This window comes from Abramis brama (assembly GCF_963993115.1).
Source record: "Abramis brama genome assembly, chromosome: 2".
Taxonomy (NCBI): Eukaryota; Metazoa; Chordata; class Actinopteri; order Cypriniformes; family Leuciscidae; genus Abramis; species Abramis brama.
The window spans coordinates 14,902,568-14,923,861 of record NC_139964.1 but is presented as its reverse complement, the minus strand read 5'-3'; the positions used below and the strand labels follow the sequence as shown (position 1 = coordinate 14,923,861).

The window sequence follows — 21,294 nt, the reverse complement described above, 5'->3', positions numbered from 1 at the left end:
TTTGTTTATCTATTTATTTAACATGTATGTGTGCATTAAAAGTACCATTTCGGCAACGAGAAATTTCTGAGCCAAATGAAGATAAAGATGTGTTCTGGTGACTGGCGTGTTTATTGAACCAGTCAGATAAGAGTAAACCTAGAGTCAGCGAGAAGCTCATCTGATTGGCTACATGAAGAAGGTGGACCCGCCTTCCTCTTCATGCTTGCAAAACTCAATGAGTGAGAGAATCGTGCCAAAACTGGAAGCGCAGGTAAAAGAAAGACGCAACTGTACAAATCGGGTTATTTCTGAACTTTTTTGCCCCATGCACACAACAAGTCATAAAGACATTTGCAACAGCTTATTTTTTTTTATACAAAGTTTGATTTTACGCAATTAATCTGTTTTGCAGTTCCTTGCATACTTTTGGCCATATTTGTGCACAAAAACTGTGCCAAAAGTGTAAGCGCGGAAAAATGGAAGTCAGAAGAATGCAGATCCTATTTATTTTGCGTTTGCTGCAGCTTCACAATACATGAATTACACTTACGAATAACAGTTAAATGCTGCAAATATTTTTTTCTTACACTTGAAAGGCGATTTACACCTTTACAAATCTTCTCGTGCAAATTTAATTTACGCTTGCAATCTTATGTACACTTTCACAAATCTTACCCTGCGCATGTGATTCTTTATGGCATAATATTACCTTCAAAGAGGTGTTTCTAATGTGAATGTAAGAGAGACTCACCGTGAATCATGAGCAGAAAGAAGATCAGAGGAAGAGGATTAGCCATTCTGACCCACATCAGTATAACATATATCTATAATACAGCATTCAATTTAATTCACATTTGTTTGTATAGCGCTTTTCACAATACACATTGTTTCAAAGCAGCTTTACAGAAAATACACAAGTCCACCACATTACAATTTAGAGTGATCTGTTATCAGAGGAATCTGTCTAAGTTATGCATTTCAGAAATGTACATATACAAAATCACAGTTAGCTAAAAATGTATTAAACAATGTAATAATTTAAGGCAGAAACAATGAGCTCATTGAAGTAATGAATACTTGCATTAATATATTCATCACTTAAACAAGTATATGTTAATCACCCTATTCTTAACATTTCTCATGTAAAGACACGTATGTTATATGGGCAATAATCATTTATGCAAGAGTGTGTTTGTCTTACCGTGTTGAAGCTCATCAGATCAACAGCAACCAAATGACTGACTGTTTTAACACAAGCACTTTAGCTTTACATTGAAGGACTTTGTGTGGTTAACACTGTTTATTAAAGAACGCCCATTGACGGAAATATCACAGTCCCTCCCTCAACAAGAGAACAACATTACTGTACTAAAACTAACTAAAGAGAAATAATGCTATTTTTCTTTAAGTTGAAGATGAATAATTGTGAAGATGAATGAAGATGAATGATAGTGATTTACAGGTGAGGCTCATCAAGGTGGATGTCAGACGCAGGAGATGGTGACCTCTGGTGGCAGTTTGAGGGATTGGATGAGCATGTATGAGACGAGATGTGTCTGACTGCAGAACTATATACGTGACTGTGTAGTCTCCCACTGAAAAGGGGAACATGGAAATATTAAAATAACGACAGACACTGCGTTTCCCTCAATCTCTGTATTATGAGTGGGGGAAGGGAACCGTGTGCCTGATAATAACTCTCCATGCTCGCCCCACCCCCTGCTGGAGTCCTTCGGTACTGCACCAAAACAAACTACATGAACCAATGAAATAACCAATCATAACAATAATATTCTCTTCTTAATACCTGCTACAACTGCAGTTTCAGGCCAGCAGCTTCAGACCGGATGTTAGGAGCTGATGATCACCTAAAGCCTGCTTTATACCAGAGATGGTCTCATTACTGGGAGATACCAGGATCTGTGGATCTACCACTGGAAAAAGTGTAACGGCTGACTTGGATCACGTGTGCCTTGATAACCAATCACAGCCTTGACCTCATTAAGGCTGTGTCTGAAATCGCCCCCTATTCCCTTAAATAGGGCATTATTTGAGGGAACAGCCATTTGTAGTGGTGTCTGAAACCATAGTGGACGTTGTCGAGTGCATGACCGGGATGCACTCATTCAATACCACAATGCACCGCAATAACAAGTGCACAACAGATATAAGCCGTTTCTCAATATGCGTTCTTGTCTGTACTTGTGTTCTTGTGGACTTGTGAAACATCATTAGTCGCTGCCCAAGTACTGTTCCAATTCAAAGTTCACATCTAGCCAAGTCCAGTTCAAATCCCCGGATGTGTTCTTGATCCGCCCCTTTTACCGAGGATGCATCGAGAGGTGACTTGTGCGGACTTGAGACAGCCAGGTACCCCAGAATGCATCTCACACCAACCAGCAAGCGTCAATAGCAGAGGAGAAACCCCGCGTAATTTAAAAATACTGCTGTAATTGTGTCACGAAATGTAGTTTTAAGAGTATTTCAGGCGAGTATGTAGTTGTTTAAAGCTCAAATCTTTGGTTTATTTATAAAGATAGCGCCTATTTGAAAATTTGATCTGACCTTTTTCGGAGTTGTGAGAACCAGGCATTTGGACGCTAGGGGCTCATGTACCCCGCCGAGAACAGCCTTTCCTCGGCTAGTGCTGCTGACTTGCCGCTGGCTCGGATGTCTCTCTAGTGGTTTAACATGAGATATAAATCGTCTTGTGTATATCTAACAGCGATTTATTTATTTATTTATTTATTTTATTTGTCTAATCTATAATTTGTTCCCTGGCAAAACGTTAAGCAGAGGGCAAAGTGAAGTTTCATAGCTTTATTTAGTCTATTTAACTTTAACGTTGTAGCCTAGAGCTGACTTATGTTTGACTGAATCGTTTGCTTTATTATTGTATAGCTTCTTATACCTTTTAGGCTACTTATACTTTTATAATGGCTATTATTGATCATTAAAACTGACATTTAACAAAAAAAGGTTATGTCATTTTATTTTATATATTTAAAACATATAAAATATTTTGTTATAGCCTACATGTTGCCTACATTCTCTTCACTGTATGTACATATATAATAAAATAAAATGACATAACCCTGTCTCTTTTTGCTAAATGTTAGTTTTAATGATCAATATTATAATGTTTTTTTATTCATCAAGAGTCAGGGTTGTGCTTTATATTTCGTGTTATAAATATGCAGTGAAGATAATCAATTGCGTTGCGTGAACCACATTTGTGTGGCCATTATGTTTAAGATTTTTTTAAATGAAAATGAAAAGAGGCAGAGTGGTGGTTTATAAGATATTTTGTTTTATTTGTAGCCTAGATATACATAAAGAGATAACCGGAGTAGCCAGAGCGAGCTGAGTGACGCTATGAAGTACGCCGCTGTTCCATTTCAGAATTATCGGACTTGCGTCCTCCCGTCCCACGCTCCTGTGGCGTGTGGCTCTGCGCTGGGCTATATTGTATGAGCGCATCACTAATAAAACTGATCTCTTAAAGGGAAAGTCACAGGAACACCAAAGACAGAATAACAGAAGCTGATAATATTGACCATAAAATGATAGTGTCCATTGTGAAGAGGCACAATTATGATTTTGTTCAGTATATTATGGTAAAATGATCAATTATTATTTAAAAGCAGAAAAATGCACTTTATCCACCAATGAACATCATGTTAGCATTTATATTTATATTTTTTTTGTTACACAGTGTGTGACAATTCACCAGCTTTTAACCTTTATTTAATTCCACTGTTACATCATTTGTTTTAACTATACAGAAATAAATCTATTTTAGTGACTCATCACTGATGATCCCTGTCAATCATGTGTGGCTCCGCCCACAGAGCTCAGGATTGGTTCATTTGTGCTCCGCCTCTCACTGCAGAATCTTCCTGTTGATCTGAACAAACAATAAGATGAAGAAAGACTGACTGAAGTTCATCAACAACATTATAAAACCTTTTACAAGATACATAAAACAATCACACTATACTGAAGAGAGTTTTATTGATTATATTGAGAAGAGCTGCAGGTTCTGACACTTACTGATGGATTCTCATGTTTAGAAAAGCTCTGAGGATCAAGAGTCTTCAGGAGATCTGGGATCAACGGTCTGTGTGAAAGAGAAGTCAAAACAGGGACAGTAATAGGTGAACGCCAGCCAATGAGATTTCCATTTGCGTATACAACAAAAATACAACAAAGTATATTGTTTACACGTAGCATGTCAATTCTGCGTGGTATAAGACTCTCTCGCTCTCTCTCTCTGTGTGTGAGAAACAAAAAAGCAATGACTAGTGTTTTCCTGTGCATTCATTGAGATGAACTGAAATAGTGCGCTTTGCGGATTGCGAAACTCACAAGCGCTCAGTCAGTGTTCAGCGAGTGAAAATATATCTGTGTGCCAGTTCCAGACTGTAAAGGTAGTTCCTCTTTTAGCCATAAACTCCTCCTCAGCTTCACTGGTTAAGTTCAGTTCCGCCATAGTTGTTTTCACTCTGTGCCTGAGCACTTGGGTAGCAAACAGAAAAAATCAACTAGGCTTTATCGTTGTTAGCGAGGGAAGACTGATTCTTATCGTTAGGGGATTTTTTACCGGTATATCACAAAGATAATATATCACCCATCCCTATTGAGAAAAGGCTTAAATGTTGATATTTTATTGAAAATAATAAAGTCAGTAGTCACCATTTTGGTGATCAGTGTTTGCTATAGTTGGGCTCAACTCTTGATTTTATAATGTGGCGATATGATGGGCAAGACGTTTAGAATCACACTTTTATTTATACCCGACTACGCCACCCTGGTGGAGGGCCAGGGAAATACTCCAAAGAAAGACACAGGTAAGTATTACCCACTGAGGGCAAAGATATAAACCAATGAGACAGGGGTAACAATACAAAACATACTTTATTTTATTAAAACGTCATAAACATCACTAAAAACTCACACCATAGAAAAATACTTCTCCAGGGCCAGGCTTCACAGGAACAAGGCAGGCCGGGCGCACTCGAGAGGTCGTCCAACCCACTTAAATTCACCCCAAATCAGACTGCAAGGCAATTGTGTCAACACACATTACACACTGTGAAGCACACGCCTCTAGACAGAGGTAGCCGACCTCCCCCGTTCCACATCGAATCCCTACCGGGTCCTGGAGACACAGAAAAAGGATTAGCTACTAATTATGAGAAAATTATACTACACAAAAACCACCAACCCAAATAAAATATACAAACACAAAAATGGCACGTTGAGTGTGTCCCAGCCTCCTGACCAAGTATGGCCAAGCAGAGGGCAGTGCCTGAATGGTCACCAACTGAGTCCAACTCAAAAGCGGTTACAATATTAACATAATAAATTGCACAAAAGAAAACCATAAATTAATATGTAGTAATATTGAAAAAAAAGAAAACTAATAACAAATAACCAACGAGCAGTAGTTGCAAAAGAAATTCAACACGACAAAACAAGAAAAGAAAAAAGGTAGCAGAAATCCCAAAATCAAAGAAAACCCCAAAGAATACACACTTAGATAATCGAGTCAACCATAATACGCCATATAGCAGTAGCATGAAGCACGTATTGGTTGACCCCAAAAGCAACCAACCTGCTAAGCTTTACGCTCAGCACAGCTGTACGATCCCACATGAATTGACAGTAAGTAAACCCAATAAGCAAAACAATAGCGGCATCTCCTGTAACGTCTTCACACTGGATAGGATTTACAGATGGGTAAGTTCCTTCTCTCTTTAACAATAAAACACTGAACGTTAAACTAAATCTATAAAATCCCAAATGAAAAAGGGAACGAGATACTTACAGTTTTAGATGAACACCCTCCAAACGCCCGATGTATGGTTACTCACAATGCGCCGTAGCCCAATCCGCCAGCCAGCACTCACACACCCGCTATTTTAACTATTAGCGAGAGCAATACATCGTAACTACCACAACAACCACTCGTGAAATTTGCCAAGAATGCCACACATATTGAGATCGCATACCGCCAGGGACGGACTGACAATCTGTGCGTTCTGGAAAAGTCCAGAACGGCCGTCCAACCGAGGGCCGTCGGATCGGCACAAAAAAAGTGTAATAAAGCAATATGAACACTAATACGATCACTTATACGCTACGTGTAAAAAAAACAAACAACTGAAGAAGAAGAGTCGGCCTAGCCACTGACAGAAAGTTAGTTTTATAAGGCTTAGAAACACGCTGCTCCTATCTGACCTGATCTATAAATCCATAATCACAGTTATGACCAGTTATCATTTGATATCTAAATACATGTGCAACCTTTTTTGTGTAAATGATATTATCAGCAATAAAAATTGAAGTGAGAAGTTGATTTAAAACATGAACATTTTTTAACATAATTATTCATTTGTTTGACTTTATGTTTACATTTATGCATATGAATTTATACAAGTGGCATGAGAAACTCTCCAATAGCTGCTCTTTACACAGACCTGGATAACAAACATATGTTATGAATAATCATTTGCATTATTCATGTCCTGTATGTCTCTCTGAGGTAACAGACCTTTAGACACAGGACAGAGTTAATTAGTTCAGAATTATGACTTTAATAACCGGAATAAATAAATCAGATAAAACAATAAGCACAGATATACAAAAAATTACATGTAGCAAAACATTTTGTACACAACGGCACCATCTAATGGAAGAAGACAGACATTGTGTAGAGGACTAAACCAGGATCAAACCAGGCTGGAAGTTCAAGCCGGAATTATTTTTAGGAAAAACAATCTCTAAAAATGCAAACACAACTGCAAAGTGATGATGATATCAGCAGATACGAGTCCAGGCGTGTTATCTGTCATCTTCAGTGGAAAAACTGATGATTCAACAGGCTTATATTGTGCAATGAATGTAAACAGAATAGGTCTACTTTTATCTAGTTTATAGTTCGCCAGTTTTTGATATGACTATGAGGCAGGATTTATTTTTTTATTTTATTTTTTGTGAGGCAGGTCTTACAGTTTTTATCAGTCGCTTTGGTACATTTCTAGAATCGTCCTAAACATTTGCAAACATATATATTATATAACATTGGCTGTTTGAATTTAAATAAGCGAATGCATCTATGGCTGGATCATTATTGCTGTGATTATTATGTTTCTATCGTGTTAACAGTTATTCTAACCCTAACTGATGGAGTGTGTGTGTGTAAGTTTCATTTCATTAACAATCATGTATGAAGACACATCATGACCATATTCCAGGATGACAATGTCAAGCTTCATCAGGCTCAGAGCTTGCTCAGACTGCGAAAGATGAATAATCTTAAACTCACTGAAAGTCTTCGGGTTGTGCTGAAGGAGACTTTACAGAGAGCTGGACTCTTGCATTGACTATACAAGATCTTGAACTTGATGGAAATAACATCACAACATTTCTTTCCATGCTACTGTAATATGAAGCATTACAGTAAGTATACAGTATTAGAGTACAGTGCACATTGTTGAAACACATACAGTACCTGTTCTGTCAACAAAATTCTTGAATCATTGAGGAAAGGGTTGTTCTCCCAACATTCATCTGGTCCTGTCGACCCAGCTCAGTCACTGTAAAGTCATGACTGAGAACAGGCACAATAGTGGCCCGTACTTCATCAGAAACATGTTTACGCTACTCTTCCTCTGTCTTGTCTCTGTACTCTTCCACCTCACATCTTTACTCCTCTTCTTCTTCCGACTCTTCCCCCTGTTAGTTTCCTTGTTGTTCTTCCATTATAAGAAACTGTAAATCTGTGTTGGGCTCTGTCTATACAGTCAAACCAAAAGGTATTCAGACAGAAATATGTTTTACTAGTGTGTGCAGAACACTATAGTTCATTTATGTAAGTGAGGAGAGCTAAATAAAGTAAACTGTGACATATTACACCAAAACATTCTTCATACAGCGACTACCAGTAAAATCTATAACAATTTGGGAACAAAGATTATTCCGACACTTTGACCTGACCATGTTTTGCTGAAGTGTTTTTTCTTTAATTGCTAATGCTCTTTTTACACACAGACTGAACTAAATGAAGCATTGCTTGGTTATTGGTTGAGCTAAACTGGTATTATCTAATTGTGTAGTTAAATGTAACAGCTGACAGATATTCAACATAATTCATTTATGAGACAGTCTAACAGAAGGACGGACAAAACCAGTCAAATATCCACTGATTTAATAACTCTGAGTTCTTCTAATATTTTATTACCATTTTCTAAACTAGAGCGAATAAACTGATGATGTGAGAAATGTTGAAGGTGTCTGAATAAATGTTGGTTTGACTGGATAGGCTGGCCAAATGAAGCTCCATAACATCTCTATATTAGAGAACTGGCTGATCTAATGCGTTACATTCTCCTTCATTAGTGAAATACACAATGCATCAGTTCAGGACACATTTACACATTTGTCACGGATAATGCAGACGCAGGAGAGGAAGACGGCAGGTGAATCTTTATTAAACAACAGTGCAGTGATGAGGAGAGCCGGTGAGGGAGAGTCCAGATGAAGATCTTGCCGGAGACACAGAGGAGAGGAAGATGCTGGAGAACAAAGAGAAGTGATGAGAAGTGTGTATTTATAGAGGCGGTGATGATGACGACGTGCAGGTGAGTGTGTGTGTGTGTGATTGTGAATGACGTGCTGGTGTGTGTGATGGGAAATGTAGTGTAGGGGATGGTGACTACGTTGAACTGTGACACTAATAGAAATGCATAGAAAATATACTTGACACATTATGACAACTAGTTCAACCATTTTGCATTGAATGCCTTATGCAAGGAGCGAATGTCTAGATGTGTTGAGCGGTGAGATTCAACAGATAACCATATTTTGATCAACACGACATTAGAGATTGATAAGAAAACAGCAGACATTTGGACATAATCAACTGCATGAATGTACCAAAGCATTTGCAACTTGTTCAAAAGAATGAGAAATTGCTTGTATATGTGAACAAGTGACTAGAGGATGAGGAAGCTGAACATGTTTGAGAGTTTCAGTGGTGAAGAAATGTACCAAAGCAACTGAGAAAACTTTTTATAATGTTCTGCTTTATGTTTCTTATTATCCCACGGCTGAAAGCAGTGCTTTGAAACGGACTGAAAGATGTACTGATGGTGTGTTTGATAGTGAAGGCCACAGATCTCCATACGACACTGAAAAGAGTGTCCTCTCCGAGAGCGGTCGACCACAATAGTGTTTTCAGCAGACGATTATGCCATAATTAATATCTCACATGAAAGCCACGAATAATCATGCAGAGGGTCTTTATTTCAGGCCCGTTCTACACAAACAGACTCATCTGCAGTGTGTCACAGTGTTCAGGGTTTAAATCTGGGATGTTTTTAGAGGAAGCTTCCCATTATACGGACAATGTCACGACTCGTGACTGAAGCAGAGTAACAATCAAAACCCTCATGTGATCGCTGATATAATGATGGAAATATTATAATGAATTAATATCAGTATCTGGATCAACCAAACAGACAGAGTTTAATTGCAAGTGTCTGTAAGTTTGAATGATATCTATCTATCTATCTATCTATCTATCTATCTATCTATCTATCTATCTATCTATCTATCTATCTATCTATCTATCTCTGTCTGTCTGTCTGTCTGTCTGTCTGTCTGTCTGTCTGTCTGTCTATCTATCGTCTATCTATCGTCTATCTATCTATCTATCGTCTGTCTGTCTATCTATCTATCTATCTATCTATCTATCTATCTATACTACAGTATCTATCATCTATCTATCTATCTATCTATCTATCTATCTATCTATCTATCTATCTATCTATCGTCTGTCTATCTATCTATCTATCTATCTATCTATCTATCTATCTATCTATCTATCTATCTATCTATCTATCGTCTATCTATCTATCTATCTATCTATCTATCTATCTATCTATCTATCATCTATCTATATATCTATCGTCTGTCTATCATTTTATCTATCTAAATAAATGTCATTATTTTAATTAAAAATATTTTTACACTAAATTAAAGACACTAAAATAAGACTTAATACTGTAGACAATAGGGTGAATATCACAAACAGAACATGTCTAGGTTGTGCAGTATTAAACCTAAAAAAAATAAAAATAATAATAATTATGTTGTGTAAATAAACTGTATTTCCTAAAACAGGCTTCATTCTCAAACTGCAAAATATAATGTAGTCTTTTTTTTTGTTCTTTTGATTTTGAGGTGAACAATGAGCCAGACATGTTCTCGACAGGTTTCGTGAGAAACCACAATAATCACAGCGGTCGACTCTCTCTCTCTCTGTCTCTCTACCCCTCTTTTACATAATCATTGTTCTGTCGTCGCTTCTTTTCTTACTTCCACAATTAGCGTGTGATTAGACGTGTCTTGCGTGCCAGTCGTTCTCCTCCACACACCTGTCCGTCTCTCATCTGTCACACACACACCGCTGTGCTTCTGCGTAATTCACCATGACTTCAGTGATCTAATCCAGGCCTTTACGTAGACACCACGCAACTGTCCCATGCTGAGCACAGTTCCTGCCAGAATAACACACACTCTTATAAGTTGTAAATAAAACAGTAGCTTACATTTTACCTGAAAATACTATTTCTGTTTCAAAATCTCCTGTTTAATTGAGTGTAATTTGCTGTTTCTTGTCAATTTCTGAGTGAGAAATGTTTCTTCACCAACTTTCACATCTCCTTCAACAGCAGCGTAAGAACTGTGTGCAATCTTTGTGTCGTTCGTTTTCTTTTTCAGTAGAGGTTAATAAACTTAAAAAACACAGAACAAACACAAACACACGGTTGAACCTGTAATTTGCCAAACAGGTGTGAATATTACTGACATTTACCATGGTGTTGTGAAACAGACACCCACACACACACACACACACACACACACAAGAGGGTTGTGGTGAAATGATTGATTTCTCGATTTTAGTCTATGTTTCATTTTGATGAAGCAATTATCAGTTCTTAAATCCCAAGATCGAGGTTTAAAGGCCAGTTCAGACCAAGAATGATAACTGTAATGATAACGATAAAGATACACTGCAAAAAAAGAGTGTGATTTTAGCTATAATATATTGTAAATACACTACAGAAAAAAAATCTGTTCATAGGTTAACAGTAAGTTACCGTAACCATACATTTCACGTAATTTTACAGTAATATGCTGTTAATTGTACAGGTTTTAGAAGTAAAAAAACAAAACAAATCAAAGAATAATTTAGTCAAAAACTGTAAGATGACATTCCCAGAATTCCCTACATGACACTTCACATTTGAAGATATTCTGTTTAAATAATCATTTTTCTTAAAGGTTTTGTTTTATAAAACTACATGAATTATCAGTTATGTACATTTGGGTTTTATGTTACATCTTCAGTTGTTTAGTGAATGTTGCATTATTGTAGTGTCGTGTGTGTCAGTATAATGGTGTTTTGTGTTAGTGTGAAAGACTCTGTGGAGCTTCTGTATTCTAGTAATGAGGAAAGTACTTATGTTGAGCTTCCTCTTTCAGTGCCTGCATTACTAGGGTGGTTGTCTGTATATTTTAAGAGTGCAAAACAGACGTTACCAGTGTGCATTGTTGAATTTATTGGTTTTCATTAAAAATGTATTGTTTGTAAATTACAGTATTGTACTGTAAAAATTTACAAGGTGTTCAGTAAATATGTTTACGTTTTACTTTTTTTTTCCAGAATTAATCCGGCAACCACTACTGCCAATGTTTTTTGGTAAAAACAACAATATTTTTTTATTTTTTACAGTGTAGCCTATAGTTGTTTAAAACAATAGCAGAATCCACACCACAACTATAACAATAATGGCACAGAGGAGCAATATTACAGGAATATTTTTTCAATATTACAGGAATCACTTACAGACTTTTTCCAGCAAATGAACAATAAAAACATTGACAGCCAATCAGAATCCACCCTGCTTTAAGAGCTCGAGCAACAAAACTGCAGTGGAAAAATGTTTAAAGCAAATTTCATTTGATTTGAATGCTTAGACATATACCGTTATAGTTATCGTTCTTGTAGTGAATGGGCCTTTTGTCTAATCACTTGAAGAAAGTATTAATGAATAGTTACGCTTGTCTCTCAGAGATAAAGTTGAAGTAGTTTGTTTTGGCCTCTATCTCTTGGTTTTAAGTACACACACAGTCAGAGATGCCTTTGAAACTCTTAAAACACGAGAAGAAAAGGAAGAGGGCACTTGAGTGTGTGTTGTGAAGGACACACGCGCCACTAGCACACATTGCAGAGGGTCTGTTGCCATGCCAACACCACATCACTCCAGAAAAGCACAGTAACTGTACTCATGGAAACGTGCAAATGGCTAATTAAATGGTCATTAGTTGTGTTTTAGTGAAACCTATAATGGACAAGCACCAGAAAGGAAATGTATCTCCCATAAATGTCTTAAATGTGCCAGAGATCTCAATATGAAATGACATTGAATCATGGCAACTCTCGGAATAGTTTTAGCATGTTATTGAATATGGCAATGATAATGTTGGCGCACTAGATCTGCTACTCTGCTGTTGCTGGCAGAGCAAGTGTGGACTTGCTACTGTCAACGGAAACACAGACACGCTGCTGTAAGCATGTACGATCTGCTGTAAGATAGACATATATCAGTCCCGTAGCAGATGTGGGCAGGTGGAGCTGGGGAGGTGGAGGGACTACACACAAATATCTCATATTTCTGTAAGCTGGACTGTTTACAGCATATTCTTAGCATTTATAGCCTACATTTTTTAAATCAGGTTTAATTCTTTAGTTGTTTACGGCACATTCAGACACAGAAGGTATTCCACAGAAAATGAACATACATATTGCATACTGGAAATGTAATGACAAAACAGTAAATCCATCTCAAAAACCCACATTCATTTTCTAGCTCTATACTTTTCACTCATTTGGGTCTGTAAAAAAAAAAAAAAAAAAAAAAAGGGGAAACAAAATTGGATAAAGCTTACCTATACTTAATAATATTAATATTTAAAACTCCATTAAGTCTCCTCAGAAATGAAAGAGAACAAACATTATTCCTCTATCCAGCAGCTCCTGCATTTACGCCCCTCAGACACACACACACTCTATTGAGTCAGTAATGACCTTCACACTCACCCACAGAGACACAGGCAGATCTGTGTGTAGGAGTGCAGGTACAGGACCGTATAATGGCTGTTATTCTCAGACCGTGTGTTTGAGTTCCTGATGCCATGAAACAAAGCCAGCGCTGCTCTGAAGGGTTTCATTTCTGCGGTCATGATGATCCTGTTGCTTCACACTGTCAAACCTGAGAGACGAGACTGAACATTTTAACAAGCCGCAGTGATTACTGAGCATCTGTGTGTGATCATCAGATGTGCTCTGAACATCTCCTGTAATCATCAACGGGACTTCATCAGAACAGACAGAGCCTTGCCTCAAGCTTACTGCAAATATAGTATACGGCCTGTTTCTTTCTTCTGTGAAACACACAATAAGATGTTATGAAGAGTCCAGACTCACACAAATGACAAAAAACAATTTAAACAAGATTTAAGTCATTGTTCATGTCTTTATTTGTTCATTACTTGCGCATGTGTCTAATCGTGTGATCACACGCCAAAGTTTAATTTGCAAATAATATTCTTTCAAATAACTATTCACTTATTGTAATTAAATGAGTGCAGCATGATTATCGTCTTATGTGTCAGGTATAAATAGTTTAAGCACTGTTTCATAGACAACATATTTAAGTTGTATTTTAAATAAGCTTTAAAATATTTTAAAATAGATTTATATTTTTGATTAGTTTTAGCAGTTTTTACCAATTGTAAATTTATTGTCTACTGCAATTTTTGTATTGTTCAAAATATATGATACAAATACATTTAGCATTTACTCAAAATTTATTTGACGATGTCAAATAAAATGTACATTTTGTCATATACTCTGACAATTGAAGGCTTAAATAACCTGAAAAGTATATTTCCTAATCCGTGCAATTTAGCATAGGCTTTATTTCAAATATAATTTTTGTAATAAAAAAAATAAAATCTGTATATTTTTTATTCCATACTTCATTCTTCAGTTCTATACTTGCCATATATATATATATATATATATATATATATATATACACATATATAACATGTACACACTGTGAATATATAGACACTGCAGAAATGGTGCAAGTATTAGTATGGCATTTGAAACATCACATTGAAAACTCAGTCTGATGATCTTCCTCTCAGTGGGTCAGTATTTCACTTCAGCGCTCTCAGGTATCAAAACCATCATTTCTGCCTGCTGAGATAAAAATTGTGTCCACAGATCTGAATAGGTGTAATTATGAATCTCCCCTCCAGGATGAATAACATCCTCCACTGCCTTTCAGTCTATTCAGCTGCATAAATGTCAGCCAGCGCACAAACAACTGCCCGACACTGACCAAACACACACACGCACACATACACACACACACACACACACACACTTCATCTGAAGAGCCTGTCAAACTGAAAATAAAAGAAACTGACTAACATTATAAAACAACAATAGACATCAGACAGACAGACAGACAGATAGATAGATAGATAGATAGATAGATAGATAGATAGATAGATAGATGTTTCACTTTTTTATCTTAGCGTAATTCAACGATAGTCTACTGTAAATTAATTTAAGTACTTTAGCACACATATTTGTAATCAATTCACTATTACCCATTAGGTGTTTGCAGTTTTATATTTTGAGATATTGATTTTCAGTGGACTCAAATGAAGTCAGTTCACAGTACTGTCAGTATAAATACTAGTTTTTGAACTCAAACTGTTTGAAGCAATCGGTTTCCCAAATGATACGGGTTACCTTCCATGGTATTTTTACGGTAACATACTGTAAAAATGTAAAGGGCTGTAAATTAACAGTTCATTGCTGGCAACCACAGCTGCCAGTAGATTACCGTTATAGATAGATAGATAGATAGATAGATAGATAGATAGATAGATAGATAATGACTCAAGTTCAGGTTAACTTCCTCTTCTTTATTCTTACAGCACATCCTGTGCAGCGAGTGAAGAGTCTTATGCAATCGGACAGAGTCAAGGCTTTATCGTTTCATCTGAACGCCCACATGCTCTCAATAATTTATTTATTTTGAATGAATGATTCGTGACACGCTTCTCTCCACTGAGTCGGCATCTGTCAGCGCAGCGATTCACCAAATCACAAGACCGCACTCGTGACAACATGCTGTGTATGAAAATGTTTTATTTAAAGTGTGTACAGATACTATACATTCAACAAACCAGTCGAGCAACAGGCTTTCCCAGCATATTCAGTGGATCCTAATCAGAAATATACCATATTTCATTTAACATGTGAGCGATAAAAGTGGCCTAAAGACTGTCGTACTTTAAACATTATCATTCACAGCATTGTTTTCATTGCAGCCATGTTTCTAAATATGACATCTACTTTAAGGCTACAGAGGATCCTTTCAATTATGGTTTGATATCGAACACATTTTTACAACATTAAATCAATTTCAGCCAACATTAAAGAAGCTAAAGTTCAGATAAATGTTTCATTGTACCTCCCTCATTCATTAAGTAAAATAAAAGTATAGGTATATCTATTTTTAAATACATTCATATGTGCATTTTACCCTCTGGTGCTCCTCTGGCGTTTTTGACTGAAAAAAACTTTTTGTAGATTTTTTTTCCTCATCGAAATGGTTATGAAACTTGGTAAATGTTCTGGCTCATGGACATGATTCAAAAAGGTTAAATGGTCCTGAAAAATATACCGTAGTCACACGTGCTCCTTGTGGTGAAAAATGAGCGCATTGGAAATGAATGTGAGATGAATTTCCTCTAGTGGAAGCGTTTGGTACTGCGGCCGAACACACTCTCACTGAAAGCTAATTTCTTGAGATATCGGGCTCAAATTAGGAACACAACTTGTTTATATTTATGCCTTTGATTTTCTCACAGTTTTAGAGTAAAACATGGTTTTGAAATATATATTTCATATAACAATTTAAAATAGTATGTTTGCACATTTTCATAACAATAAACATAAAATTCTGTACCTTTTTTAAGTTCACTTTTCAAAACCTTTTCCACTTCAGCAATAATCTGCCAAATGTTGTCTTTGAAAAGAGATTAAACTTAAATATGTTCTTTCAAGCATTCAAGATTTATGACAGTTTAAGTTGCTCAAAAAGTGAATAAATGGATAATAAATGCCACATAAATATAATTTAGTACCATAAAATCCCCTAAAAATACAAAATAATAAAATATTAGTGCATTAATTTCACTGAAATAAACAAATTAATTTCCGTCAGTTTTGAGCGACACGCGAAGAGCACCAGAGGGATCGTATAGGCCAGGATTGGTCAGTTTCATATATAATATAATATGTAAACAGTGATGTGATTCATCCATATGCACCAAAAAAAAAAATAGTTTAAAGACCCCTGCTTGTCTGGCAAACACGTATATCTGTGGAAACGCTGAATATTGTCAGTGCTGTTTGTTTTTACAGTTCTGTGTCTCTCTGCTGTTTCACTGAATCGGACACTTGTCCAGCTTTGCTTTGCCCTGTTTTCTGTTTCCTTTGGGCCCGAGAACCAGCCGGAGGTCAGTGCCGAAGCTCGGCCTGCGCGCGAGTGGATATATCGCTCCACACGGAGCGTCACACGCCGCTGCTTTACTCCCGGTCGCCGCCCGGAGCGCCTGGTACGAGCGGATGGACACTTTCCGGTGCTGTGAGGGTCCGGTCTCCAGCGGGAGTCCTCCCCGCCGCGCCAGCGCCTCGAACACCTGCTCCAGGTTCACCCCGTCCTTGGCCGAGGTCTCGAACACAGCGCAGCCGGTCCCGAAGCGGCGCAGCACTTCAGTCCGCAACACCGCGCGCCCCCCCGACGCCAGGTCCAGCTTGTTGGCGCAGATCACCGTCGGCACACACACCTTCTGCTTATGTAACGCCGCTTTAGCCGCTTCGATCTCTGCGTGAAGGGCACACACCTCCTCGAACGAGCTGCGGTCGTCCAGACTGAACACCAGCAGGAATATATCTCCTGAAACACCAGAGAGAGAGAGACGGTCAGGACAACACCTCACACGTGGACAAACACCCCGTATTCAGAACCATTATTATCGGCCAACATATCGCTATCGGCCGATATATGTTCATTTTTAATGTTCATTCATTCATTCTCTTTATTTATAAAGCACTTTCAACACAACCGTAGGATGACCAAAGTGCTGTGCATTAAGTTAAAATAATGAAAACAAAATAAACAAGATATAAAAATTTAAAACAATTTGAATTACACTTTTAACACACTATAATTTGTTCAAATAAGGAAGATTTGAGCATAGATTTTAAAACAGGCAAAGAAGGTGCTATTGTTATCGGCCCGATAACAACATTCTGCAGAGTTATTAAAGCCGGGAAATAATGGATGATTTCCTTCAGCTGAGACACTTCAACATGATGCTTTTGAATTGCTTGAAATATGATTGGAATCACTTTAGAAAGGAAAATACGGTTCAGTCATATCGGCTACATACAATTATAATGAAAACATTATAATTGTGTGTTTGGGACATGGATTTTAATGGTGAGTCTTTTGTTTTTGTAATCAGGCTCTCAAAAATTATATCAGAATTTGGATTTAGAATTATCGGCCAATATATCGGTTATACAGCTTTCGAATATAAAGAGTTATTAAACACGTACGAACCAAAGTTAGACACTCCTGATGGAAGTAAATACTGGCACCAATGAATATAAAAGGGTTTATGATAATAAAAATGTTTTAATGTAGCACACTTATGATTTAAGTTACATATGCTCAAAATTAATGAACACACCTTTGCTCTATGAAACGGGTGAGAAAAAGTATCCTGATTCACTCAATTTACAGTTTTTTTGTTGTTGTTGCCTTTATTAAAATGAATTTAACCAAATAAAAAAAAATATAGGCCTATTATTAATGAGTATTATTAATAATAGCTGTTATTATTATTATTATTAGTATTATTATTATTAAGTAGTAATGTTTATATAAAATCTTAGATTTAATTTTTTGAGTGATGCTTGGATGCTTTAAAAAAAAAGTCCATCCAATTTTATAAATACACAAATAAATGCTGCATAAACATATGCATTCAGAACACAAGAAAGATTCCAATTAGAACCAAAACGGTTTTGTCATCAATGGTTCTTTAGAAACCATTTAAACATCATCAGCAACTCCAAAACAGCATATAGTACAACAGGATCTCATGAAAATGCGTATCTATAGCACGAATTGTATTTCTCGTGCAATTTGTACGCAAAAAAAAGAGTTTTTACGAGTTTTAACTTTTTTTTGCTATAGATACGCATTTTCAAGAGATCGGGCTGAGCAATTCAGGAACGATACAGCCCAAACTTTACGGATTGTGTATTAGTAACTTTTACGCACCGGTGAGGATGGAGAGTCATAATGCATAAAATATGTAATATGAAAATATGCATTCAGATAACAAGAAAGATTCCAATTAGATTTTCGATTCCAATTAGATTTTCTTTTTTCAGTGGTTCTTTAGAAACCATTTAAAGAATCATCAACAACTCCGAAACAAAAGAGCCATATAGCAATTCAGGAGCGCTATACAGCCCAGACTGCCACTGATAAGAGTGTGTTAGTAGCTTTACGCACCGGTGAGGATGGAGAGTCTCCTCTTGGCGGGGAACGAGCGTTCCCCGGACGCGTCCAGGATGTCTATCTGGTAGGTCTCGCCTCGGATGTGGTAGAGTTTGCGGTGGAAATCTTCACACGTGGGCTCGTATCGCTCCTCGAAGCCGTCGCGCAGGAACCGGCGCAGGATCGAGGTCTTCCCGACGCGCGGCGCGCCGAGCACCACAACGCGCCTGCAGTTCTGCGGCTTTGCGGAGCCGTGCGCCTCGTTCGCGAGCGGCTGGAGACGCGCGTGCCCGTGCAAAACCAGCGCGGCCAGTTGGTCAAGAGGAGACTTTCTACAGTCGACTTTCCCCAGACTGGACGCGCGCACCACCCGCGCTTTCTTCTCCTGCTGCTTCAGGTGAGTCGTGGCCAGTTTCAGGATGCCCATTCCCGCTTTGGAGAGCGTGCTGACTTTAAACCCGGTCGCGCCTAGTCTCTGCGTCGCGTTTTTGTACGCGAGGAGGACGCTGGGCGAGCTGGTACTGGGCAGAGCGCGAGACTGGTGCTGCTGGATCACCGCGTTCACACTCTGGTGCAGGTCCATGACAGGACACATTGAGGACCGGCAGATCTGTTGTGTGTGTGTGTGTTTGATACATCCACGAGCTCTGCGTAAAGTGCCGTACTTCTGTGCGCTCGGACAGCGCGCGGCTTATATACACGCGCGCGCGTCATCCGTGTGATTGACAGGTGCGCGGCGCGTGTACCCGCAAGGAACAAAACGTTTTGCGGAACAGTGCGCGATGATATAGGCCGACTCTTATAATGAGTGCTGTACTGCTGCGATAAAGTATGCTTGATGAGGGTTAATTAGGACAGAACAAATTAACATCAAAAAAAGAAAACAGAAAAAAAGAAGAAAAAAAATTGGAAATTCAAGGGGAAATACTGGAGAATGAATGCCGTTTATTCAAATAGCCTATATTTGTTATTAATGTAATCAATATTTTTTAGGACTCCAGTTAAAATTTTACCCGATAATTGACAGTGATGATAAAAATGAAAAATCATCAATAAAGAAAATAGAAAAATAAATAAATAATAATAATTACATTTATTTCAAGGGAAAATATTGGAGAATTAATGTATTTTATTAAAATAGCCTATCCATTAATTATTAATGTATTTAATATTTATTTAGCATATCTGACCCGAATTGACAGGGATGCCTGAATGTTAAAAATGACTAATCTTTCAAAATCGACTTTTATACATTTTAGAAAATATTGTTTCTAAACATCATGAATTTTTGAGTAACAAATTAAATCGTTTTCTAAGAGTTTTTCAATTTTACCTGAACCAAACGTGACTTTTTAAATAAAGGTCAAAATAAATGGCTAATAATAATAATAATGTTAATAAAACACCTAATGCAGTCCTGAGGGTCTGAAGAGGTCCTGTTTTAACGTTTTCTTGTCACGTGACTCAAAATTGCTTCCTGGTTAAGCTACACTATTTTTAATAGGACTTTTTGAAATATCAGAAATAACTCAACTGAAAGCATTTAATATAAATCATAGAACGTCATTTTTTAAAAAAATATGAATTGCATTTTTAACAGTTTAATGTATTTCTTCCAAAAAAAAAAAAAAAGTATTGTGACGCTGACACTGTTTATTCTCTGTTATAAATATGTTTACTTGATTCACTTACTGTTGGGGGAGGTGTCCGGGAGGGAAATGGTTAAGGGGGAGGGGCTTAGGGAGAAAAGGGTTTTTTTTTGAGGGGGAACTAGCGGGTGGCGGAGAAAAGAAAGTGGAAGTGGAAGGACATCTCTGTTTTGGGGAATAGTTAGGACACCTCCTGATACCCGTGTTTAGGTTGTACACGTTCAGGAAATAAACCTCAGCCGTTTGGTGCTTATAAACCGGATCCTCGTCTCCTGTCTGTTTCTCTGGGAAAGTGCACGACGTCACAGTATTCACGTCGCTATATTGATCTATAAACAAAACAATTAAGCAAATGAATGCATTTGAAAACATTTTGAATTTTAATTTACAGCGGAGAAATGCTGTAAATATGACTTTAAAACTCACCTCAGCTCACCTGTGTCAGTTTCTCGCGGTAACTGGATCCTGCTCGGCGTGCGCGCGCAACCCGTTGCTACGACAACGCACACACGCGCGTGGAAGTGTCCTGCTGTAAACACCAAACAGCAGAAAGTCTTCAACCGTGTGAACTTTCTGGGTTTTACTGGTGAAATAGTTCCTGAGTGTTGTAAGACGATCTTTACCAACATATATAAGAATTCCACATGTTTTTACGGAAGTTTGTTTGTTTGTAGATGGTTTATTTGCTTCATGGCGAGTGTCGGGAAATCAGCCAGCAAGATTAATAAAAGAGAAACGAGGCCTCGGACTCCATCAGGTATTATCCGTATTTATATTAACTTCTTAACACGTTTAGTCATTCTCCGAGAAATCACATAACGTTACCTGATCAAATCGAGACGAGGTTCATGATCCAGTTTATTTAGTGAATATTAACGTTACCTTCAGTCAGGTGATCAGATCACGTGAGCAGAATGAGAGAATGC

At 37.5% G+C, this 21,294-nt stretch overlaps 3 protein-coding genes across 6 annotated transcripts in view; 1 reads left to right on the top strand and 2 right to left on the bottom strand.

Moving 5' to 3' along the window:
* Positions 1 to 1,256, bottom strand: part of LOC311077766 (hemicentin-1-like) — a 68,022-nt gene extending 66,766 nt beyond the window's left edge. For 3 of the 4 annotated variants that reach the window (XM_084106380.1, XM_084106377.1, XM_084106379.1), the window contains exons 1-2: positions 1,184 to 1,225; positions 734 to 806 (exon numbers count right to left, since the gene is read on the bottom strand). In XM_084106380.1, coding sequence (XP_083962506.1) covers positions 734 to 806; positions 1,184 to 1,198 — 88 coding nt within the window. In that variant the 5' untranslated portion in view covers positions 1,199 to 1,225. Of the gene's footprint in view, positions 1 to 733; positions 807 to 1,183 lie in introns of all 4 variants that reach the window. The other variant, XM_084106378.1, reaches the window with a different exon arrangement.
* A 13,858-nt stretch (positions 1,257 to 15,114) lies between these two features.
* Positions 15,115 to 19,381, bottom strand: rasd2b (RASD family member 2b). Its single transcript, XM_084097802.1, has 2 exons — positions 18,735 to 19,381; positions 15,115 to 17,102 (listed from the first exon to the last, which is right to left on the bottom strand). The coding sequence occupies exons 1-2, from the start codon at positions 19,312 to 19,314 to the stop codon at positions 16,588 to 16,590; spliced, it is 1,095 nt and encodes a 364-aa protein (XP_083953928.1). The 5' UTR covers positions 19,315 to 19,381; the 3' UTR covers positions 15,115 to 16,587.
* A 1,656-nt stretch (positions 19,382 to 21,037) lies between these two features.
* Positions 21,038 to 21,294, top strand: part of mycbpap (mycbp associated protein) — a 25,176-nt gene continuing 24,919 nt past the window's right edge. Inside the window, exon 1 of the mRNA XM_084097786.1 lies at positions 21,038 to 21,125. Coding sequence (XP_083953912.1) covers positions 21,059 to 21,125 — 67 coding nt within the window. The 5' untranslated portion in view covers positions 21,038 to 21,058. The remainder of the gene's footprint in view (positions 21,126 to 21,294) is intronic.